Genomic DNA, 26,204 nt, shown 5'->3' on the forward strand with positions numbered 1-26,204 from the left:
CCCGTCGTTTGTTTCCTCGCTCACGGAATGATAAACGAGGAGTTGTAGTTGAACTTGTTTGTTGACACAAGATACAACTTGTTGATGTAAGAAATAAATAAATATATATATATATATAAATATTAAATCTGAAGTACAGGTTAGTGTTCATGGTTCATTTGTTCAGGATTGTGTCTAAACTATGTTTGTAAGTAAAGAGTTTTATAACTCGATGAAAGTTTGTGAAATGTGATTAGTGACATTCTTAAAGTAACAGCCCCGCCCTCCTGCTCTGGCTCCTCCCCTTCCTGCTCGGGCTCCTCCTCTTCCGGCTTCCATTTCCCCAGATGTGACTCTACTCTGGTGAACGTTGGACGAAGACTGTAAGTACAAATGAAACTGATCTGATGAATCTGTTGTAACAAGTTAGGACTCCAGGTTTACTCACTGAGATCATGTTTGATTCTTAATTTTAACTTTAAGTTTAAATGTCTCGCCTTTTGTCTTCTGTGTTATTTTCCACATCAGGAACGAATCGTAGCAGCTTCTTGTTGAGTTGAGCTGCAGTCGTTCAGGTGATCTTTCCAGTTTGGGAGGTTTGTGAACTCAACATTAGAGATAACACACATTGCTGAACTCATAACAAGTCTGACATCTTTCTTACGCGTCTACAGTCAACGTAGAGATCGTCTTCGGAGAGCTTCAGAGAGCTTCACCCTGACGGCTGCTTCACTACAAGACGCGCAAGACGACCATTCTGAGAGAGCGAAGATCTCAAGTTTGCTCTCTGTGGTCGGAGGATTTGGCGGCGCGGCTTGTGGTGGTTTGACCGGTGGTGTGGGGGGGATATTGGTGCTGCAACTTACATAGATACTAACGCAGTGGGTGCAATCGTTACTCCACTTGTCCCTTAGAGCCTAAAAAGGGGGAAACGTATCATCTGCATTAAATACAAGGAAGTTATTTTAGGGAAAGCACCTGAAGTCAAGTTCACGTTGTTTGTGTTCATCTTAAAACACTCACGTACTTTTTGGTATTTTATATAGAATAACAGTTGAAACAAATGTATTGAAAAGTAAAGTAATTTTATGAATAAAAAGAAATAAGAAAAGAAAAAAGAAAGTAATAAAAAAGTCAGTCATGCCAGACAATATGTAATTAAAAGGTTATAGTGTAGCATTTTCTAACTGATCAGAGACTTTTATGACCAAACCTCCGCCAGACAAACAGACACTGAATCAATAACGGTATAAAATGCTTTATTTGTTGAAAATGCAGAAGCCAAGTTACTCATTCTTACACTTCAGTATTAAAATAATTTAATTATATTACAAATCTTCAGCCTAAATCTTTGAGGAAGAGGGACAGCAGTAATTAAGATGTTCTATTTAAAATAAAACCAATTAAAGAAATCACGTCTCGAGCATTTCTTTAAGAAAACTATCAAAATGATTTATGAGCCGTCTGTCGGTCGAACTTTGTTTTTAACGCGTTCTGAAGATGCACTTGAAGCATTAATGAAGCCCTCTTTGTTACAGATCAGCCGTAATTGTCTTAAAAGCTTCGTTAGCATCGAGTAGCGCTAATAATCGCCCTCGTTGATCGTTCTAATCACACGACGTTTTCTACAATCATCCAAAGTTTTTACTGTATTCAGAGGGACGCCTCGCTGTAACGCATGCATTTACAAGCATGCAGGAGACAAACACCTGATCGTGTGGAGCTTTAATAGCCGAAGCCTTCGCTGTGGTCCGCGGCGGGTTTTCAGAGCGAGATGTCCGAGGACACGTGGAGCTGTTGTCCTGGTTTCCACTTGGCGCTGCGTCTGCCGGCGTCCGTCCGTCTGTACGGCTGATTCCTTAAATCTGAGGACGAAGAACAGAACACACTGAGCGAAAAACTCTTTATATATTTATATAATATATTTATGTGGTAATATTCAGGTCCTTCACGAATAGTCAGAGACAATTAACTCAAGTGAAAGTATGTAATTAGCCAAACATACTTAAATTAGATGAAGTAAAAGTATTGATATCTTCTCTAACGTACGAATCATCAAAGGAGATTCAGGGCTGAGGATTTTAAGAATGAAGTTGTAACATGATAAGAAAACAAGTCACAAGATAAAGTTGTGATTTTGTGAGGAAAAACTGACTGATGCATATATATTTCAGATTAATGCCACTTTTTTACAACATTTAGGGAATATTAAGGGCAGAAACTCTGATATTCTGAGAATAAAGTTGTAATATGTTGAGAAAAACAAACATAAAGATGTGAATTTAAAAAGAGTTTAAAGGTGCAGTGAGAGAGAAATGGCTGCTCATTCAGTGGAGTGGAAGAGAGAAGAAGAAGAAGAAGAAGAAGAAGACGTCACCTCGTCGCTGAAGACGGAGTCGCAGAAGAGACGAGAGGAGCGTTTGGCAGAGCGAGCCGTGAAGGGCACGGACTTAAGAGCTGGAGACACCAGAGAAACAACAGGGAGAGAGGAGGGACAAACAAGACCGAGAGAGAGAACGGCAAGGACAAACAAAAGAGAGGTTAGCCTTAAAAGAAAGAAAAGAGTGAAGATGTGACTTTCCTGGAAGAGTAAACAGGAGATGTTTAGTAATGTAGAGGGTTCATTTTACTTATGGTTTGATTTAAAGGAGTCATTCTGTGTTTTCTTTCTGAAAAGATCGATACCATGTCTGTCCTTTTCATACACAGCTGGGAGTCAGGATGTGGTTAGCCTAGCTTAGCATAAACACTGGAAGTACAGGGAAACAGTTTGGCCCCGATCACAGTGAGATGAGTCACTACATTCGAACGGGGGGGGGGGGACCAGTTGGAAGTGTGTTAAAGCTGCATTCTCTCTAATGTCCACCAGGGGGCGACTCCTCTGATTGTATAGAAGTCTATGAGAAAATGACTCTACTTCTCTCTTGATTTATTACCTCAGTAAACATTGTAAACATGAGTTTATGGTCTCAATCTCTAGTTTCAAGTCTTCTTCAACACAGCATGATGTTCATGTAGTAACTGATGGTCCATTTAGAGTCAATGGACCATAAAGCAGGTGTACCTGTGATGATGTCCTCGATGGCTCCGTCCTTCCCCTCCCTCACCAGAGGAGACACCTGCCTCCTCTTCAGCTCTGCTATCAGATCCATCTGTGGCAGTTTGGACGTCACACAGACCTGAAACAATCAAATGTGTCTGAATGTGACTTTTCCTCTTTGAGCTGATGTCAGCTCCTTCTAGAGGATAACTCTTTCTTAACGCGCGGACCTCATTTTGGTAGTTTTGGCTGTGTAGCTTATTCATACGTCCCGAAATTGCTAAACAAAAATGTACCTCAAAGTGGGTCATAATAACATTGCAGAGGGCAGGAAATAAAAGCAGTGAACTAAGCAGTTAAAGTCACACATTTCCATTTTGTGTTGATTCTGGCGCCCCCTGTGGACTAACACGGTAGTGTCCCTGAGCACCAGACTTGGGGGCCAGATTTAGTCTTGTTGTTGGTCACATTGTTTTTATTTTAAACCGGTAAACTTATACAACTCAGTCAGCTGAGGTGTATTTTCTGTTTTTCTTTGTTTTAGTAAAAACAAATTGGATTTGTAGATTTTTTTTGTAGAATTGGATTCAGAACAACCTGACAATAAATAACAGCATCTCTGATTTAACCTGGTTTGATTTGCTTTCCCTCAGAGACCTGAGTAGTAACCTGTGGTTGTAAAATGATCATCCAAACTGTTTATTGTAAACTTTCTGTTTTTATCTTTAAGATTATAAATGTTTGTTTTCAGCCTGTTTGATCGTCTCTCTGCTCTTCTTGTTCCCACATCTCAACAAGTAACTTGGTGAGTAAAATATATTCATATTTGTGGACAAAACTATCAAAATAAGACGCAGGTTGCAATGAATTATCCTTAAATATACCGTAGCTGGTATCAGTAGAAGCTGGGTTCGGGTCATCGTAGGTTAGAAAAATAAAATAATAATAATTACAGAGCCGAGGTAGAAGAATACATTCTGAGAAAAAGAATTCTGATATTCTGAGATTATAAAGTCATAAATTTGCGTGACAAAAAAAAAAGTACAAGAAATAACGATAACTATATTTATATTATGTTAATAAAGAAAGACAAAGAACACGTGTTTACCAGCTGTTTGCACATTTTAGAAACGTTACCTTTTTCCCCGTGACCTCATGTTTAGGTGGCGTTGACGGAGCGTCACAGTTCAGGACTTGTTGTCTCGTCCTCTCGTTCTCCTGCTCGGCTTGCTGTCGTAGAAAAAGTCTTTTAACAAACGCATCTGAAGGTCTGATGCTAAGCGGCACATTAGCGCACTGATTGGGCAGTAAGTAGCTGGTTTCTTTCCATTAGCAGCAGCTTCATTCATGCCGGGGATCAATAAACGGAGCGTCGTCTCACCTTGTATGCTTTGATGAACCTCACGAACATCGGGAAGAAGACGGAGGGCGGCGTGGTTTTAGAGTTCTCTCCAAAGTACTCCACGGCAGAGTCATAAACATCCTGGAAAACACGGACTTCAGTAAAACACATATACATAATACAGTCACATGTGGTTGATGAGTACTTTGGTGGTGGTTAAAGCTGACCTGGGCGGTTTTCCCATCGGCTATAAGCGAGCGGAGCAGCTCGGTGTTGCTGCTGAGGAACGTCTGCAGCACAGGATTGTCTTTCTCCACAGAGAACTCCCTCCTGGTGACCTCCATGCCTCTCTCCAGAGCTCGCACGTCCTGCAGGATGCTGTCGAGAGAAACTACGAGAGACGAGAGAGAGAGAGCGAGAGAGGGAGGGAGGTTCAGCTCATCCTTTATCAGCGCTCAATGGTACGGGGATTAGATTGTTTGGTGTATAAATGCTGATGTAGAGGTCGCACTGAGAGACAATCTGCACAAAGGAAGAAATGTGAATAAAGTGATCGATGCTGGCAGAGCCTCAGTGGATAGATGAGTAAACATGGAACTCTGTATGTGTACATGTGGACATATATATGTGTGTGTATGTGTATAAACTGTATGTATATGTTTGTGTGTGCGTGTGTGTGTGTATTCATTGTAACTTTTTGATTTAAAAAATCTAAATGAAAGTGATCTTTCTACTTTCATAACTCCTCATTAAACACATATCTGCACACGTGGGATTTCTGTGGGATTTCTGTGGGATTTAATTTTCAACCGTAGATCCGTTCAATCTAAACTAAAATAATTAATATTAAAGGTTTTTACTGAACGCCTCCGTTCACGTGCTCACCCAGCGCCGCCTTGTCCAGGAAGTGCAGCTCAGTGGAGAAGGACCGGACGTCGGGGTATTTCTCCTGGATGATGCTGACGATGAAGTGCAGCAACGTCTGCTTTCGGTCTGTAGATTTGGTGTCTAACAGCTTGAGGTAGTGAGAAATAAAAATAAAAAACACAACAGTCAAGATTGTATGGAAGCCCATTCTCGCAGCAAAAAAAAATAAAAAATCCACCCAAAAAAGAAATAATATATATATCCACCCAGAAAAAGAAAAAAAATATTTTTTTTTTTGTAGCCGGAAAAAAGTAAAAAAAAAAAAAAAAAAAAAGATGATGTTTTTTTTTTTTTTGCTAGCAAAAGAGATTAGAAGTGCGCATGCGCTTCAGTGACGATCTCCTCACAGGTCCCTTCATCCCCTCGCCAGTCTTTCCATGAAAACGACATGCAATTCTACATACTTATAATGATATATAACATCTAACATTTACAAAAGTCACCAGTAATAGTTACCTTGTGTAGAATTGCATGTCGTATTTTTTCAGACAAAATAAAAACATCATAATCTTTTTTTTTTATTTTTTTTTTATTTTTTCCGGAACAAATACAACATGCAAAAAAAACAAAAACAATATGGAAGCCCATTCCTGCCAGCATAAAAAAAAAAAGAAATCCACCCAAAAAAAAAAAAAAGATTATGACGTTTTTTATTTTTGTTAATTTTATTTAACCGGGAAAAAATAAAAATAAAAGATTATGAGGTTTTTTTTTTTATTATTATTTTATTTAACCGGGAACAAGTAAAAAAAAAAAAAAAAAAGATCATGATGTTTTTTTTTTTTTTTTCTTTTTTAAATAGAGATTACAAGTGCGCATGCGCTTCAGTGACGATCTCCTCGCCAGTCTTTCCATGCAATTCTACACAAGGTAACTATTACTGGTGACTAATTAGTACAGTATAACACTAATAGTAACACTAATTACAGTATATTTGCAAACTCATTCGTATTATTATTAGTGCTGGGCAAGTTAACACGTTATTATCGCGTTAATGCATTAATAAACTAACGCCAACAATTATTTTATAGCGCGTTTTTTTTTTGAAAGTCCGTTGCTCACTGACAGCAGTGGAGGAATGGAGACTACTGGACATCGCTGCGGTAAAGTCAGCAGACACTCAGATCTCCGTGGTCAACTCAGCAGACACTTACATTTTAGTGTTTACATCTACATCATTTACATCTTATTCTTTTAGTTTCAGAATAAGATGAAAAGTATGAATTATACGTAAGTTCTAAGTATAAAACATGTTTGTTTTTTTTGTTTGTTTTCGGTTAAATAAAAAAATAAATAAAAAAAAAACATCATGGTCTTTTTTTTAACTTTTTTAACGATTAAATAAAATAAAATAAAAATAAAACATCATAATCTTTTTTCTTTTTTTTGGGTGGATTTCTTTTTTTTTTTATGCTGACGGGAATGGGCTTCCATACTACAAAGAGAGAAAAAAAGAAAAAAAAACATAATCTTCTTTTTTTTTTCTGGGTGGATATATATATAAGTTTTTTTGGGTGGATTTTTTATTTTATTTTGCTGGCGGAAATGGGCTTCCATAAGATTGAGTTGTGTTCAAAGGAAGTGATGAAACGTCGCAGAGCTTTAGGACTTTTCTTTACTCACCAGATCTAAACTCTGCAGGCGGAAGCCGTACGCCGCCCCGCGCTTGCTGCTGTTCATGTAGTTTCCAAATGCTAAGATGATCTTTACGTCAGAAACAGAGACAGAAACTGTGATGTCAGAAAAATGACAAGTAACAACAAGTAGAATCGTCTGCATCATTCACATAGAAGAGCGCAGCCGACATTGCCTGTGTCTCCTTCTCCCAAACTACAAACAAAAGGTTCTGTCCTAAAAACAAATACTAAATACAAATACTTTCTAACTGCTCAACCAGAACACAAAACGAAGAGTCACAGTCAGAAAAGTAAAAACACAATAAAAACAATAAACTCTTCTGTTCTCACCTCCAGGATTTTCTTCAGCTTGCTGGAGGATTTGATCGACATCGAGGCGGCGATGATGGCGTTCAGTTGCTGCCAGAAAGAGATCAAAACTGTTGAGATACATTTAAACACAGATCCAAGATGTCTGACATCAGCAGATTAAAGTGTTTGATTTACATTGAGCCTCGTCTGTGTCAACGTACGGAGCGTGAAACCACATCAGAGACACATCGCTCCACATTTGAGCTTTTGCAGTATGTTGGAGTGTTCAGTTCTTCAAAATGAAATGTTGAAGTGTTTTTTTTCATTGTTTTAAATTTATTTTTCTTGCTGTGTATTTATGTAAATTAGTTTTTGTTCATATGTAGAGTCTTTTAACTTATTTACTGATTTTTATATTTGTCTAGTTTTGACTTTTCTTGTGTTATTGATACTGTAAATTGCTGGGATGAAGAATATCGATCACTTTGTGGAAGCTAATGAGGATCCAAATAAAGGATAAATATTCTGTTCTCAATAATAAGTAATGGGAGTTATAGAAAAACGACCTTTTCTTGCGGGACTATTTCCTGGCGGAGGGATACATGTGTAATGGGCTGACTCGTGAACCCACCGGCTGTATGAGCTGGACGCTCTCGCTGAAGTTGCCCATGAAGGTGAGCGTGCTGATGCGCTGCGAGAGCCGCGGGATCTTGCTGAAGCGCACCATGAAGCGGTCCTCCTCGCTGAGCTCGTCCAGGGGCCTCCCGTCGCACTCGTAGCCGTGGATGAGCTTCGTCTCGTACTCCGTGGGGATGAAGCGCTCCAGCAGCTCCAGGAAGTCCAGACTCAGAGCCCTCTGGTTGTACCTGTGGGGGGGGCGGAGGGTGGTCACTCACTGGTGTGGGGTAATAGAACCAGTGCCAATGCCGGTTACGTGATTCGGGTACGTACGTCTCGATGGCACAGCAGATATCGGATGCAGCCACTCCTTCCTTGCGCAGAGTGATGGCCAGGTTCTTGGCCCTGTTGGGCTCCATCAGAGACACTTTGCTGGGGGTCTTGTGGGCCAGTTTCATCTTGAGGGTCCCCAGTTCTACAGGGGCCGACTGAGCCTTGGTCTTGAACTGCTCCTCAAAAGTCTCCATGTTGAGCTCCTGAGAAGGAGGAAGGCGAGCAAAGAGAGAGAGAAGAGTGAAGGATGCAGTTGATTCTGTTGAGTGTGAACAGCTCGTGAAACCAGGAGGAGCTCAAACCTCTAAGACGTTCTGGTCGTCCAGCTCGTTGAAGACGGTTCCGGCCACCTGGCTGGATTTGAGGGCCTGCCAGTTCAACAGCGGCATGCGGTGTTTGGTTAGAATCGGCTTCTTCTGTTTACAGCCTGCAGAGAAAGAAGAAAGAGTTTCAACACATTCAATACAAAGAAACAGGTTCACTTTCCTGACTCTTCTCTGATCGCTGCTTCTATTTTTCACGGTGTCACGTTATCATTATGAGGTTTTATCGTCTTTGCTATATTTGGTTGAACAGCACTTTAACTGGTTTTAGGTGCTCTATAAATACATTTGGATCTTTTGCTTTGTTTCCTGTAATATAAACAGTTTTAACACTTCAGGCGTCTAAACACAATGTGAGTAAAATACCGTATTAAACTCCTCTGATTGTGGACTCACCTGAGCTGCCGTCAGTCAGATCTCCTGATAGATGGGTCGTACCACCTCCTGGAGGAAGAAGGGGGGGTGGAGCCGCTGGTGGTGGAGGAGGAGGAGGAGGAGGAGGTGGAGGAGGAGTTCCAGTTGAGCCTGGAGGTGGAGGAGGTGGAGGAGGAGCTCCAGTTAAGTCGGGAGGAGGAGGAGGAGCAGGTGGAGTTCCAGTTGAGCCTGGAGGAGGAGGAGGAGGAGGAGGAGGAGGAGCTTGCACTGTCGCTGACTGCAGAGCCTCAGAGAGCGGAGGCTGCGGGTCTGAGGACGGGGGAGAGGCCTCGAGGTTTTTACCCGGATCTGCTTCTTCTTTAGCTGTCGGGGAACAACGAGACGCGTTTTACTCACCTCTCATCTCTGTACATTTATAAAGTCTCAAAACCTCAACATAACAGTTATCTTGCAATAACTTCCTTGATATTTCCTTGAAAAGCTTCCTGGAAAAGTGCGTCATCATTTGATGCCGATTATAAGAAAAACAAAAGTTCTGAAATAATTCTTAGAAACTTTATAAACAGGAAGATAAACTGTAGATACGAGGTTCTAAACTAACGGTTTATGTATAATGTATAATTAAATCTGGTCAGCAAAGACGTTTACACATTTCTATTTTTCCAGAGCTGCAAGGCTGCAACATCTGAATAAAAAACAAATGTATGTTTACACGAACCCTTTAACTGTGAGACACTTCAAAATCATGCACCTTTTAAGTTTAAAATAAAGCTTCAAGAGAAGTGAAATAGTGATTATTTGATCATGGAGATCCACTCTGACCTTCCTGCATCACGTGCTGGATGACGGGGACCACCTGGATGTCCAGGTGTCCAGAGGAGGAGCGCTCCATTCGGACCAGCCCCTGCTCCACCAGAGCCTGAAGCTTCACCTCCAGCTCTCTCAGGGCCTCGGTGGATCGATCCCTCTCTCTCTCCCTCTCTCTCTCCATCTCTCTCTCCCTCTCACGTTCTAGCTCTCTCTCTCGTTCTCGCTGCTGCAGGAGAGTCACCTGAGAGCCGGATTCACGTAGACTCTCCTACGATACACAAGACACAAACAGGAAACAGTTATGTGTGTTAATAACAATATCACTTTTTTTTTTTTGCTGGCAGAAAAAAAGTAAAAAGAAAAAAATAATAACATTTTTTTTGGTGTTTTCTTTTTTTTTGTGGATTTTTATTTATTTTTTCTTTCTTTAGTTAACTTTTTTTTTTTTTTTCTGTCAGGAAGGGGCTTCCATACAGAGGAGGAACTCTACCTTTAGAAGCTCCACTTCTTTTGTGGTCTGAATGAGCTTCTTCTCCATTTCCGACATGTTCTCCATCGCCTCCTTCTCGCTCTCCTGAAGCCTGGAGTTCAGCTGCAACATACAAATTCATGCATTGAGATTTCCTTCATACATAGGTGTGTGTGTGTGTGTGTGTGTGTGCAGTATATCTACCAGTGTGTTGTGCTCCTGCAGCTCCTCCATGTGCTCCAGCAGAGCGTTCTTGGTCTCTGCGTCCTCCAGCAGAGCTCCCACATCAAACACGTTGTCCAGATAGGCCTGAATCTGCACCAGCAGCCGGTCGCTCTCCGTGAACTTCAACCTCTGCAGATTCAAAGAAGAAGAAGAAGAAGTTACAAAAAGAGTCCTGACTGCATGATAAATACACAACGTCCACAATTTAAGGTTTCTGTTTGAAGTGACTAAAGGGTCAGAGGTCAAACTTGCCTCCAGGTAGTCGTCCAGCCCGTGCTGAGTGAACTCGTACTGGAGGTGGACTCTGAAGTTCATGTTTTCCACCGAGTGGACCACAATGTTGATGAACTGCATACAGGCCACCTGGTGGACAGACAGAAGAAACACTTACTTCATCTTTATTGAAGAGAAAAAATTCACGTTTTACCATTTTTAAATTCCTAATATATATATATCTGTGAAAAAGATTAAAAAAGTTTTGCCAGCATCATTTTTCCTTAATAGCTTTTTTTTTGTATTTACAAAAAACTTTCCAGCACACAATATCTGTATGTCAGCTCAAAACAACAACAACAAAGAAATGCATTCACTCATTAATTCATGCTGTCATACGCACTTTGCCCATTTTACATTACTGCATGAAATCTGCTTTAATTATGAGGAAGACTGTCATTTTGTTCAAAGGCTAAGAGCGATCTTTTATGGGAACTAATTACTACTATTCTTTGTTTTGCTCATTTTGAAATGTTTGTACCGGATTTTTAACAACATAACAAAATATTTCCACCAAATCATCAAACATACGAGTATAATCTGCCAGAGCAAAGTACGAGTCAGACATTTTCATTATTTTACATTATAAATAAATACATAAAATGCTCAGATAATGTATCTTTTATGGCTCCATCGTTAATAGTACTCGACCAATTCATCATTGCACTCACGTAAACATGGGATTATGAGATAATGGTCCACTGAGCGAAGGCATGCAAACAGCCCACCAGCTCTACTCCATCAGAGCAAGACATTCATAGATGTTTAGCCTCTTTTTATTGCTGCTCTTAGGGGTTGTTTTCTGTCTCTTTGAGGTTGTTTTGTCTCTTTGTAGTTGTTTTGTGTCTCTTTGTGGTTGTTTTTTGTCTCTTTGTACTCATTTTGTGTCTCTTTGTAGTTGTTTTGTGTCTCTTTGTAGTTGTTATGTTTCTTTGTACTCATTTTGTGTCTATTTGTAATTGTTTTGGTCTTCTTGTAGTTTTTGTGTTGTCTGTGCTCGTTTACATAAATGTTGACTTCAGATTTATTCACGACGCTCTGGAGATATTAAGTCAGATCCTAATCGATCCTCTACGCGGCACCACTTTAACTTGGTATTTGTGTCGTTTAATCTAACGATGCTTTGGTCAGTAGGCCGTGCTTTCACACCAATTAAACAATTGTTCACCGTGGCTTGCTTCGTAGTAAACGGCCCCAGACCGTCATCAATGCTTTAAACTGCTCTCTGAGACATGAAATCACACGAGAGAGAGATTCTCTCCGGCTTTACCATGAAGTCGATGTTGCTGTCTTCATGGCTGAAATACTCCATGAGCTTCTCGAACCGACTCTTCTCTCCACACACCTGAAGGAACCAGTAGACAGAATCAGAATAATGAACTTTATCCCAGCAGGCAGAGTGAAGCTACAGGTGATTCAATCATTACTTCTTTTTCTTTCTTTTGTGTTTTTGTGATTAATTATTGATGCGTAAAAAAAGTCCTTTGAGACATGATGCTGATGATGGATTAGAAAAATAAAACTTGCATTACGTCTTCTCCACATACACACATGGGGGCAGTGTGCTCACAGTAAGTCCAAATGATGTCACAGTAATGCATCCATCCGTATATCCATCTATCCATCTATCCATCCATCTATCTATCATCCATCTATCTATCTATCTATCTATCTATCCATCTATCTATCTATCTATCTATCTATCATCCATCTATCTATCTATCTATCTATCTATCTATCTATCTATCTATCTATCTATCTATCTATCTATCTATGTGTGTAAATCATCTATATTTCAGCAAACATGTGATCTAATTAAACAGTAAAGTGTCGACAGAGGGAATTCTTTCGTTGTGAGTAAAGTTTCAGGTTCAGTTGAGTTCAGGGACAAACAGAAACGATGGCAACAATAACACCAGAGCAGGATAACAGCAACAGTGTAGTGAGCTCCTCTGTCTGCACAACATGGTTTGAGACACAAAAATGTGGCTAAATTATAATTCCCCCCCCCCCCCCCACACACACACACACACACACTTTCTGCCCACTCGTGTCCTGCTTAATAATGCAGCACGCCAACCTGACAGCCTGCACAACCCCCCCCCCCCCCGCCTCCACTCTACGACCGATCTATCGCTGCCTCCATCTTTTCTCTCGCCCACACACACTTCAGTTATGCAAAAAAATAATAAAAGAGCCACTCGCTGTGATGCTCACGTCACCGCTGTGGTAACTGATGCCGCACTGATCAACCAGGAGAGGACTTGTCACCTAGTTTTATTTATTAAATGATATATGTTTTATTTTTGTTTTAATGACCTCGACTCGATAGAGAACAATAAAAACGGGCTCAAGTGCTCAGTCAGAAGGAAACATCCTCCGCAGAGAAGACACATTAAGATCAATTTGTTTAGATGTCTGTGCGTCTCGAGATGTGGATCCAGACAGCAGACCCCCTTGTTGCCGGGCAGGTTTCAAACACCGTTGACTTCCACTAATAATAGACCCTCCTGGTTCAGGTCTGTGCTCCTCTCTGTCTGCGTTGTTGCGGCTGCAGGAGGCGATCTGTTGGCAACAGTTGCTGCTTTCTCAGACGCGAGAAGGCCAAGGAGAGGTCAGAGGCGACTCAACAAGTGTTTCACATATTTACGCCTCTTCAGTCAGTTTCCGTTTGGCGGCGGGACAACTGGGCCGAGCAGCTGACGTACAGGGGGGGGGGGGGGGGGGGGGGGTCCCCTTAACCAGCCTTTCCGTGCATTAAAGGACGCCTGGTATGCGGGTGCTGTAACACTGACACCACCTCTCTATGTTAAGCATCGGACCAGTTTAGAATAATGTTGGTTGAGTCGTCCTGCTGCAGTGATAGAGGTCTTCCTGTGAACAGTGAACTGTGATGGATGATGGGACGCAACACAACCTGCTCTTCTTTACAGAAACAGACTTCTTGATCTGTTCCCGGTGAGAGCGGGATACCAAACGGTACCGACTGAAACGTGTCCGTAGTACAACCAACAAGATCTGAAATATGTTTTTAACTATATAATCGTCTTTCTTAAGTTCCATAGTTCCTAATTTATAAATACAATTTGTAATTTTTAGATCTATATCTGATAACATTCTTAATTTCAACTTCATACACAAACATTTATTACACATTGATACAAAGGTTGACAGACCTCTTTGAAGTTGTCGAAGGCGGACAGGATGATGTCATGGCCGCCTCTCACCAGACACACGGCCGCCAGCAGCTCCAGCACCAACGCCTTCGTCCTGAGGAGCACCAACGTAACGTTACTCTTCATCGGTCAGGTGTTCTCTGTATTCATCCAGCTTTAAGTCAAGTCGAGACATCGAAGCGAGCTCACAGTCGACACGTTAACGTTTACCTCGGGTTCCTGTTGTTGAGGCTGAGCGTGATCTCGTTGACGCAGCGAGGATGCTTCATCACCTGGTTGAACCCAGACTGACAACACACACACACACACACACACACACACACACACACACATACACACACACACACACACACACACACACACACACACACGCACACACACAGCAAAGTATCAATAGAAAGCTACAAGACTGACTAATGTTTAAAATAAACTACGTGACTTATTTTTTGTCATTTAAAGTATAATTCAGCCTCATTGGGTGTTTTCATGTTTAATTTAAAAGCCAGCAAAAGAAAATGTAATTTAAACAGATAATTATGTACTTTTAGTTTCCAGTGATAGTAAGCTAAAATATGTAGATAGTAATAAGATTGTGACTTTACGTCATATGAAACATATTAAAGGCCATGAAACAGAGACGTGTTGTTGTTGTTACGTACCTGGTAGTTCATGATGGCGCGGACACACATGATGCAGAGATGGACGTCGTCGGTCTGGCTCACAGCTCGAGAGCTCCGCTGGACTTTCCTGTTTTGGAGAGAGTTGAATCTGCAGGTGAGAGACGCTGCGGTTACGGTGTTGTCCCTACGGCTTCACTACAATACCTTCATTCACTAATTAGAGAGCGTGAACAACATAATCCATACAGCCATCATCTACATCCCATAATGACAGTCAGGTGAAGTACACAGCAAAGTCAAAATGAGTCAAACTGTGAACTTTGTGTGACGATCAAACGCTCAAACGTGTGATAAAGAAACACACACGAGGTCTGAACCAGAGGCCACCGGGCTGTGACGAGATCAGAGACATGTCGAACAGTGTGTGTGTGTGTGTGTGTGTGTGTGTGTGTGTGTGTGTTCCCCTAAAACACCAGTTCATTGATCAGTAAGTTCAGTTTGAAAACACTGCTGTCAGAATTTATCACATTATTTTAGGACTGAAGATAAAACAGTTCCGACAAAAAATATATAATATAAAAATGTTTTATTGTTTGATAATACATTTAACTATTTGATTAAAATGTTATTAATTATTTACTTACTATCTTTTTATATCCTATTATGTTTGTATTATTTTAAATATATTTATAATTTGACTATGATCTAATGTATATTATTCTTTTTTAGTATCTAATATCGTATCTTGTATTGTTTGAAAATGAATCCTTATCTCATCATGAAATAAATATAAAACATTTTATTTTCTATTTATAATATAAAGTTCAGTTCAACTAAACTACAGTTATGATCTCACGCATCCCGCTGGAGAGAACGTCCTCTAGCTAGTTTGAACATATTTAGTATGTGTGTGTGTGTGTGTGTGTGTAATACGACTCAGTACTTTGTTTGCGTGTGTGATAGTATTTGAATATCAAATACAAACAGCGACTCTACGTCGTGTCTTCTGTCACAGTGAGATCAGGAGTTTATCACAAACTGTGTTTGTTTGCACAGAATTGAATCTGAGCAGCAGATGAAGGATTTCTGTGTGTGAACATTCAAACCAATCCCCTGATCTCCTGAATGTTAGGAGAGTAAAAACCTTCTTTTATCAGTAAGAGGGGATATCACTACAGTCCGATGCAGCACCACTCTACAGTCCAGCTTCACATGAGTCCATCAGACCTCTCTCAGCCACTCGGTGCTGTACCTCACGGTGAAGGTCTTGCTGGCCTTGGAGGCGCTGTGAGTGGGTGAGTTGCTGGCACTTCTGCTCAGATCCTCCACGGACTTCTCCACGGTTCTGCTTTTATCTGTGGGCACCGTGCCGTTGTCCAAAGTGTCCGCCTCGTACCTGTGAGCCAAAAGAATCAGAGTTCACACACAGGAAGCTCAGAGACGAACATAGTCAGGACTAACCCAACAAATAACGGTGTTTCCAGCTGATACCTACGTGACAGCGCTGTGGGCGAAGGACAGATAATCCACGAGAACGTCTAAGCCGTGGTTCTCCTCGTTGAGGAACTCCTGAGCCCAGCTGTGAAGACCAAACACAACTCAACTCATCAGACACTTTCAGATTATAAAACTACAAACACACTGTTACATTTTCTATGGAAGAACTATCGTATCCAAGAAGCTCTTCAAAGGTTGTTTTTTATGTATTTGTTGCTGTAATGTATTGTATTCACACACAGACAAACATCACTTTGATTAAAATCTCCTTCAGAGGCTCAAGTTTTGTCAGAATTGTAACTTCGGAGGACCGGAGGGAGACTCACCCGATGTAATTGGTCCTCAGGGAGATCTCCAACTCTCTGAGGATCTGAGTGGATTCCTGGACGCGTCGCTTAAACTGACAGAAGGGAAGTTTGTAAAGTCAGTAAACGCCTCATTATTCAGAAAATGTAAAAGTTCTGTTTATTGATCTGTAGCTTGAATTTAAGAAGCACTAAAGAGAAAAACACTTCCTGCCCGTGAAACAAGCAACAAACATAGTTTATCTAAAAAGCACGAACAAAGAACGACACAGAAGTCCTTCATGGTCGTTTCATATCACAATACATCCCATAATAAAAACTCCACGACCTCCTGATTCTAATCAAATCAAATCATAAATCCATAAACCTTCTGACCAGGATGTCAAACATCACATTCTGCTTCTTCTTGTTACCTGAGTCAGTTCTTCTTCACTGGACAGTTTTAACGTCTGCAAAGCATCTTTAAAAAATGAGAATATTCACTGAACGCTGAGGTGATTCAAGAGGGAACTGAGTGTAGAAATGAGGACTACAGGTCAGATCCCTGAATGACTCGTGTTTTTGGGGAATTCATGAACTAATTCTTTGATGTTTTACAATGAAAGACAGACTCTGACTATAAGCATTATTAGTATGAGCTTTGACCTCTTAATCAGGTAATAAAACCTTTGCTGACGTACTGACATACATGACATCAGATCAATACGACTGCTTCCTGGACAGATCTTTACAATCAGCAGATGGATTTATTAATAGTTAAGCTTTTGAAATCTTGCTAAAATCACAGTAGTTTGCAATCACACACAAACAAACTGCAGGAGTCTGATGGAAGCGGGCTGAGAACGTTTCAGTGTTGATGTGCTTCACGGGCACGAATGTAACGAGGACAATAACGAGATTATAAAGAAAAATAGCAGGAAACAATTGCTCTGTGTGATAAAAGGCTTTTTTGTGAAATCCTTTTTCACACCAAACAGAAAGTGAACGTTGGGTCGAACCTTCCGACTGACTCCTCCGTGATCCAGGAGACTCTTCAGCTTCTCCAGATACGCAGACGGTGGATTCTTCACTTGAAAACGCTCCTGAAGATGCAGAGAAACACACACACACACACACACACACACACACACACACACACACACACACACAGATCTATAATTATATCTGATTGCAGTACTGCATTGAGGGGTGGAGGGCAGTTTGATTACACAGCGTCTTTTATGCAAATGTGTTGGATCTCAACAAGCTTCCAGGAGTGATTCTGCGGTGCAGCGGTTTTACATCACAAACACTTCACAGCAGTAACGGTTTGTCCGTTTTGTAAAAGATTTATCAGCAGCAGCTTTCAAAGATCTGCTTCCATCTTTGTGCAGTTATGATTATTATTTTCTGTGTAATTTGAGCAGCGTGAGCGGTGCCTCTGTCAGTCTCCCGTCACGTTGCTCTGGACCTCCCTGTGGTTCCTCCGGTGATGACGTACAGCATTAATGAGCTTCCTCCCGGCTGCGTTTGTGATGTTTGGTAATCACGTTGCGTCACTGCATCGATCGCCCTACACTGCACTTAAAAAGCCATTGATTGTCCTATTTCTCTATGAAGTAACCGGAGAGACGATGTGCGTGACGACAGAGCGGTGACAGAGTGGAGCTCAGACCCACCTGGTCACAGATCAGGTCCCACTTCTTCTCGTTGTCGTACTGACTGAGGATCTGCACTTTGTCTGGAGGAAGATTCATCGTGTTCTGAAAACAGAGAGAAAGATGTGAACCTGCTGCAGCACAGAACAGAATTACTGCTCATTACTTCTCTTTTATTACTCTTGGAAAGAAAAAAAGCTGCTTTGAAGTCTGAAACAGTTAATAAGTGAAAACAATTCATCTTAAAGTGATTTTCAAAATTACTCTGAAGAACAAAAAGAAACGTCCCTCCAGCCTCCAAGTGTGATGAGAGAAGAGTAACTGCTCCTGCTTTATATATATATATATATATATATATATATATATATATATATATATATATATATATATATATATATATATATATATATAATTAAAATAAGAACAACAAGTTATAATAGATGAGTGAATGTCTCTCCTGTACTAATCTATATTCTCTTTGTTGTGATGCACTCCTTCATTATTGGCTGCAGTGAGAATCCTCATTACTCGTGTTGGAGTCACTCGTCTGGTGCTGAGTCATGACTCCGTGAGTCAGAGTCGCTGGTCAATATCGGTTCAGTCTGTTGTCACAACGGTTGTGTTGCTACGGATGCTGTTACTCATCGCCTCCTCACAGGCAGAGGTCTCAGTGAAAGCACACAGAGGAATTCACAAATGTGTTGTTTTACTTCATATATAAATGACTCTCTCCAAAATAAATGGAGGAGACTTCTGATTGGCTACAGATGATTCCCTGTTTGGAAAAAATGCACGTGTGAAATGTACACAAATCGCTCACACACTACAAGCGGAACATTTAAAATCCTTTAACATTTACATACATACTGTATATTTGTGGATTTCTACATTTATTTATAACAAGACGAAATGTGTGAGCATCAGAAACATATTGTTACTGTCGTTTACATTTATACATGATGAAAACTAGTTTTTGTGAAGAAAGTAATTTGTATATAAATCACAAAACACATTTGTGAATCCTTCTGAGTTCATTTATTAGTACCGAGTCTGATCTGACTCATGACTATAAGAACATTAATGATGCTGCTTTGTCTCTAAACAGGAAGCCGATGCTGCACGTTGACCACAACAAACTGCTCATCCTGAACTCTGGAGACCCTGATGGGGTCAACATGATGAAAGACTCACCACACACACATCTATACGCATTAATACACCCGTCGTGGTGTCCCACATAACAGACACATCAGCTGCACTAATTATAGCCCACACATGAAACTGGGCTAGTCGACAGGAGACGCTCAGCTAACTCCTCACTTTGTTTCAAAGCTATTATCTTTATCGGTTTCTCCTCTTCTTCCTCACACCTCCTGAAGAAGAGCGACTCCTTCACGAGGTCGTGGACACGGACTCTGAGTGAATGTCCAGCAGTCGGTGCTTAGTGCTGACTTGACTTCACCTCCAGGCCTCAGCTGAACCGCACAGAACAGCTTTTAGATCTTTTGTTCTTTTATTATATTCAACCTTTCTCCTGAGGTAAAAGCTGATGCAGTCTAAATGCTGGAGCACATGGAAGTCTACTGTGCAGACATTAGCGTGCCGGGTTTAAAAAACGGGCACAGTGAGTTCCACATCGTGCAGTAAATCAATGCTGTGAGGCTGGATGTGACTCTGATAAATCAGACCTGAGGATCAATACTGGTTTTATTTGACCGGCTGGATCACAGAGAAACAACCTTTACTCTGCTGCACATTTACAGCATTTCTCCATGACATTAAAGTACAAAAGGGACTTTTAAAAAAGCATCTTAAGGTTTTATTTATCATTAAAAACTCTAATGTGCTTCATCAGAACTGTGTGGAGGTGGCTTGATCAGATTTGATTGACAGTGACCAACTTATTAGATTTTAACTACATCGATGAGAATATTGTCATATTTGTCCAACAAGGACAGTTTAGCAACATGTGTCAGAATATCCCGGCCGGTATTTTGTTGGTGAGCAAAAGAGAAGTCGAAGGTTATGTTCACACTACGAGCGACAAAAGCGACAGAACGGCGACGGTACGAGCTGACGAGTGAAGTCGAAGCTTCACGTGTTAAAGCTGCATTCTCTCTAATGTCCACCAGGGGGCGACTCCTCTGGTTGTATAGAAGTCTATGAGAAAATGACTCTACTTCTCTCTTGATTTATTACCTCAGTAAACATTGTAAACATGAGTTTATGGTCTCAATCTCTAGTTTCAAGTCTTCTTCAATACAGCATGATGTTCATTTAGTAAATGATGGTCCATTTAGAGTCAAACAGACCATAAAGCAGGGGATGCTTTAGGGGCGGGGCTACACAGTGATTGACAGGTCTCTACCAGAGACGTATACGTCTCTACGTCACTCCTCCTCAGTCCATATATGGTCACTTCCTGTTCACCGGTTACAAAAAAACCAAGATGGCGACGGCCGAAACACAGAACCGGAGGCTTCAAAACATCAGTCCACAATGAATGACGTCCCGACGACTACGTCCACTTCTTATTTACAGTCTGTGGTTCACGCTGGAACCTGATAGCGTGAACCACATTAAAAAAATTATGCGAAAAGCCAAACAAATCAAATTGGATCCGAGCAATCAGCCAGAATCGAGCACTGAGGTTTGCAGTGTGATCAGCTCGTCCCATTTATGTCAAAACCCAGAACAACATGTTGTACAATGAGAACATGAATGTTCGTGATAAGTGTGAAAGCAAGTTGTCACACTGAAATTAACACTCTCGCCGTGACAACCTGCACAATAACTGCCTCAGTGTGCTCAAGGATCACAAATTCCTCCAACTCTGCTTCAACATGCTGACTTAAGTGGCATTAGAAAGTTAAATCAGCGACCTTTACGCCTGCTGTGAGCTCACACGACGTCAACACATTATTGGAAAAACAACAGCTGTGAGTTCAAGAGGCTCAGACTGATCAGCAGGAAGACGACGTGTTGAAGAAGTAGGACATGCACAGAGACGCTCTCCTGCATTTCTAAACGTGCTGACGATCCCAAAAGGACGGATCAATGGAAACGTCATGTGAAGAGGAACGAGCTGCAGCAGTGGATGAATAATTACTGTCCTGCTTCCTCTCCCCGTTCAACCCGAGTCTAACAGCACAACGCTGAGTCTGTAGCATCACATGTGATCACAGGAAAACACATGGAAGGATCGATACATCTCTCTAATAAAGGAAAAGGCTAAATGCACCGCATGTCATTATCCGGTGTGAATGTCATCCTGATGAAAACACGTTTAATTAAAGAGATGAAATGCATATTAATTAATGCATATTAATGTTTGGTGTGAACGTGTGAGTCAAGATCTCAGACTGTATCTAAGAAGTGGACGAAGTCACCGTGATGACACCTGTTGTTGGTTTGTGGACTAATGCTTTGAAGCCTCGAGTTTAAATTGTGTTTAAGTTTTCTGTGACATCATGAGGGGGTGGAGCTTGTACTGGGCTACCGGTAGTGCTGCTGACAGCGTTCTTGGGGGGACGTGCCCATTGGCTGCACCGCCTGGTGAAGATATGGCTTTAAAAAGGTCTTAATAACATCCCTTATATTCTAACAGTTTAACCAGTGAGTACATGTTCTCTCCTTTTCTCTGTGTCTGTAAATACAGTACACAAATCCACAGATGTATATTTACAATTCCACCCACTGCCGCATTCCCTGTTGTGAAATATGCAAAGTGTTATGTAAAACAGTGGGGGGGGGGGAGTGCTCCAAGTAAATTTGGATGTGACCGTCGTCATCGGAGTCACATGCAGCGCAGCACCGTGAGGACTTCTGCTGCTCCAATATCGATTCTCTCAGTTTGAAAGCACTGCAGTGGCTTCACACAAATCCATCACAATATGAGTGAAACATCGATAGCAGCTGCTCATAAAACAACATTTAAAAACACTGGCTTTTTTTTAAAGCACAGAAATACTGCATGTTCTCATGCAAATGTGAGCACACACACACACACACACACATATTATCCTCCACCTCCCAAAGCCACACCTGTGAGGGAAAGTCCGACACTTTGAGCCTCTGCAGAACGAGACCATGAGTTTGCAGCATCCCTCACTTTTACCTCCTCACTCACAGGCTGGTTTGTATGCAGACGGAGTATCTTCTCCATTTAGAACAAGAGATTTTGCTTTGCAGACTCAGCAGAAGACGAGTGTGTGTGTGTGTGTGGGGGGGGGGGGGGGGGGGGGGGGGGCTGTTTGGTGGAAGAGATGATCTATATTTTGTGGGATTGGATTTGCGCTGAAGCAAAAAGGCACACTTGTTCAGCAGAGGGTGGGAGGAGACGTGATGGATCAGCTGCAGCAAACAGTTAAACTGCAGCAGAGCGATGCCTGTTTTGGAGTTGTGGTCATGAGAGACTGCACATGCTCGAGCAGGAAACAAAACCTGCAGCCGCTGGCACAAGACGTATGCTGCTGTCACGTGTAACTCATTGCAGTGGTCATCCCACGACCCCGCTGCACCGCCTGCAACACACACTGAGTGTACTGTGTGTATACACACACATGCACTGTGAGTAAAGACATCATATGCAAACAGCTGCCTCCATGCAAAACAAGGGACAAGAATGGAGGCTTCATGTGGTTTAGGTGAGGAGGTCTCGTGTAGTTGGTCAGCATGCATCAGACATGTTGGAACAGGTATAAATACTATATTCTGACTGATATGAATGCAATATTTTGCGAGTACACTATGTGGCCAACAATATACGGATATATCTCGTCTTTGTGTACTTTTTGATGTGGGCTGTTTTTCTTGGTTTGGACCCCTCAGTCGGGAAATCTTAGAAAACTTTGTTTATCAAGACACATCCCATCATGCACCTCTCCAGACAAAAGGAATGCGGCTCATCACACAAGTGGTCCGGCCACATGTTGAGCATAGCTGCTTTGTCTCTGCCTGAGATCTTTCTCTGACTGTCACCATGAAGGCGCGTTGGTTCGTTTGTCACCACGTAACAAACATCTCAGTGAAGTGAAGTCACGAAGACAAAATCAAGTTGTGGTCGAGGAATGATGGTCGCTGGCTTTGACTCCCGAGTCACGGGGGGAAGTCCAGGCAATAGAATGCGTACGTAACGTTTAATCTAGCATGAGGTGTTGTTGCTATATTCTTTGTACAAAAGCCTGAAACACCCAAAGTCAATGAAAGTGATAAACAATAAAACCACAAGTGAGACTCCGAGTGTTAATCTGCTGCTAAACAGCGTCACACTGTTCCTCTGATCTACAGGTGGGAGAAACGCAGCAAAAGAGGGAAAAAGTCCTTTAAATCATGTTTTAAGACCACAAGGATTGAGGTGTTTTAGTGACCAACACACAATGTAAACAAGACTTTCGTTTGTTTATGAGAAAACTCCTTTTAGTGCGATATAAACAAAATAAAGCACGATAATAGAAACGGTATGTCATATCGTCTCATTTAAAGGCCTTTAAACACTGGGGGTGCTTCAATATATTTTTTTCAATCACGAGTACTTTCACACAGAACGGGAAGATTATGCAGCAAAAAAAGCAACGTCACTTGATTTGTTTTTTCTGAGCCAATCAAAAGCGTAGACAGAAGCTCGCTGCCGGTATGAATTATGATGCGAAATATTTGAAGGTGACTAACTGGAAATAACAATTTATTTTTATAGACTTTGCTTTTACGCACCGAGACATTAATTCATGTTGAAACAGGAAAGACACAAACAGTTGCCGCAGTTTGCTTCCTCTTGATTGGGACTCAGCAGGCAGCAACCTGTGGTTGTGCCGAGTGAAGCCGATGCTTCATGTGTTAAAGCTGCATTCTCTCTAATGTCCACCAGGGGGCGACTCCTCTGGTTGTATAGAAGTCTATGAGAAAATGACTCTACTTCTCTCTTGATTTATTACCTCAGTAAACATTGTAAACATGAGTTTATGGTCTCAATCTCTAGTTTCAAGTCTTCTTCAATACAGCATGATGTTCATTTAGTAGATGATGGTCCATTTAGAGTCAAACAGACCATAAAGCAGGGGATGCTTTAGGGGCGGGGCTACACAGTGATTGACAGGTCAGATATGGTCACTTCCTGTTCACTGGTTACAAACAAAACAACAACATGGCGACGGCCGTAATCCAAGACGGCAACAGCTTCAAAACATCAGTCCACCAACCGATGAGTGACGTCACTATGACGACGTCCACTTCTTTTATACAAAGTGTGTCCACATACTTTTGGCCACATAATGTAAAACTCTTTGTAACATTCGACCGTCCGTAAAATGTAACATCATGAAGTAAATCTTCATAGAGAAGTTAATCTGAGCAGAAATTGAATCTGTGATGAAAAAAAGAAGAAGTAAAGTTCCGCTGCACCTTTTATTAAATTGTAAACAACCCCCCCCCCCCCCCCCCCCCCCATTCTTCTGCAGTGAGCCTAATGCTGCAGTAAGCTCCAGTATAAAGGACCTCTTGTGTATCATTGTGTACCTGGCACTGTGGTAAGCTTGTCCTGAGGACGTGCACATTTCCAACATATTCCAAATTCTTTGTTATCTTTTTGCACTGTGTTCGCCTGCTGCTCTGTGTCACGACTCACCAGCACTGCACCGAAGCGTTGCTCCAGTTCCTCCTCGGGTGGCATCGGGAGTTTGAGCCCCGTTTGTCTCTGGGGGCCCGCGGAGCCCGGAGGGGCCACAGACGCCGCCGCCGCCGCCGCCGCCGCCGCCTTGCCCTCCTTTCCTTGAGGCACCTCCATGCTTCCTGCTGCGTTTCCCATGATTGTCAATACAATAGATCCAAGAAACACTCCTCAAAAAACCTGCCTCAGCTAAAAAAGATAATAAAAAGTATTTTGTATTTATTTATTCAAAGTTTGAGGCTCTGGCCCGTGACCTCTTCGTTATTTCCATGACCTCCCCACCACAGTCCGTTGACTCAAGCGCTGCTCATTACTCGTCCAGGATTCTCAAACCGGGAGAAAGCAGAGGGTTGAAATCCACCCCGGCCTCTGAATGAGCTCCTGAAGCATTATGAAACCCTAGAGAGAGGGGAAGGGGATATCCTAAAGAGTGACAGGCCGAGTGACAGCTGAGTGAAAGAGAAAAAAAAAGGGGGAGGAGGAGGTAAAGAGTTCAGAGCCGAGGCTGCAAAGGAGAAGAAGAAGAAAATGAAGATTCACCAGGAAAAGATATCACTTCTGTGCTTCAGGTGGAGGAGAAAACTCTAAACTACTCCAAAAGCTGCAGAGGTCTCTGGTGATGAGACTTAGCTGGTCTTTGGAAGCCCTCCAGCTGCTGTTGGATGCTGGGAGTCTCTTTGATCTCCGCGTCCAGAGGAGGAAAAGAGGGGAAAAGGCAGAGATCCAGCAGGCAGACACCCTGTCTATCCGAAACAAGGACACTGAGATAGAGAGAGAGAGAGAGAGAGAGAGAGAGACAGGCGGCAGCAGTGGAGGTAGTACCTCACAGCTGAGAGCAGGGAGCTCTCTGGGTCCTAGTGCCTCCAAATACAAGGAGGCACATGTGACTTAGAGGCTCTCATTTCTGACATAAACTGAGCCATACGTTCAAGATGCTAACACGAGAATTTAACAGATTGATTTTCTATATTTGTTCAATACAAATCAAATAAAAAGTGTTTGTTAAAAACACATCAATGAGCCTCACTGTTGCACTCGTGACTTGTTCCTTCATTACCATGAATACACACACACACACACACACTCTCACACACACACACACACACACACACACACACACACACACACACACACACACACACTCTCACACACACACACACACACACACACACACACACACACACACTATAGTTTATTCTGAAATATGGGAATAAGTGATGATCCCATACGATAAAACCTCATTGTCAATAATGTTTCGAGGGAAAGTATTTTCATTTGTTTTTGACGTATCACTTATACGTTTAATATCAGTCTGCGTAGAGAGGAGGAGGAGGAGGATGGATGAGTCAAACACGGGACTTTCACCCAGGAGACCACTTGTCAGTGTTTTACTTTTACTAAACTTAACCAAGAAGTTTTGTTGCCTGAACCTAAACGTAACTGAGAATACAGTTTTTGAAACTGCAAAAGCGCAACGTTGATACAATGTATCCGTGGGTTGCAGAAACGTACAATTCCAACATTTCTGTCGATTGGGTTGCACTAGAGCGCCACATTTGTATCATTCTGCCGATGAAAATAGTCCCCAACAAATGCACCATTTCCTACTGTTTGAGTAATGTTTGCTAAAAACTACAGTGACCAGCTGTTGTAGGAAGTTAAA

The 26,204-nt window shown here is 41.8% G+C and overlaps 1 protein-coding gene across 1 annotated transcript; it reads right to left on the minus strand.

The window, feature by feature from the left end:
• Positions 1-1,731: 1,731 nt before the first annotated feature.
• LOC306713301 (formin-like protein 1) lies at positions 1,732-24,679 on the minus strand (the record flags this gene model as incomplete). The annotated part of the gene is made up of 26 exons (XM_079182954.1): positions 1,732-1,844; positions 3,044-3,158; positions 4,157-4,249; positions 4,401-4,502; positions 4,589-4,752; positions 5,247-5,376; positions 6,912-6,992; positions 7,256-7,324; positions 7,848-8,082; positions 8,168-8,370; positions 8,470-8,594; positions 8,887-9,228; positions 9,688-9,943; positions 10,166-10,267; positions 10,349-10,498; positions 10,622-10,732; positions 11,913-11,987; positions 13,819-13,912; positions 14,029-14,105; positions 14,478-14,586; positions 15,691-15,834; positions 15,934-16,017; positions 16,262-16,335; positions 17,239-17,322; positions 17,899-17,982; positions 24,500-24,679. The coding sequence occupies 26 exons, from the start codon at positions 24,677-24,679 to the stop codon at positions 1,744-1,746; spliced, it is 3,384 nt and encodes a 1,127-aa protein (XP_079039080.1). The 3' UTR covers positions 1,732-1,743.
• Positions 24,680-26,204: the final 1,525 nt, after the last annotated feature.

The sequence above is a fragment of the Pholis gunnellus genome (genome assembly GCF_910591455.1).
Source record: "Pholis gunnellus genome assembly, chromosome: 21".
Taxonomy (NCBI): Eukaryota; Metazoa; Chordata; class Actinopteri; order Perciformes; family Pholidae; genus Pholis; species Pholis gunnellus.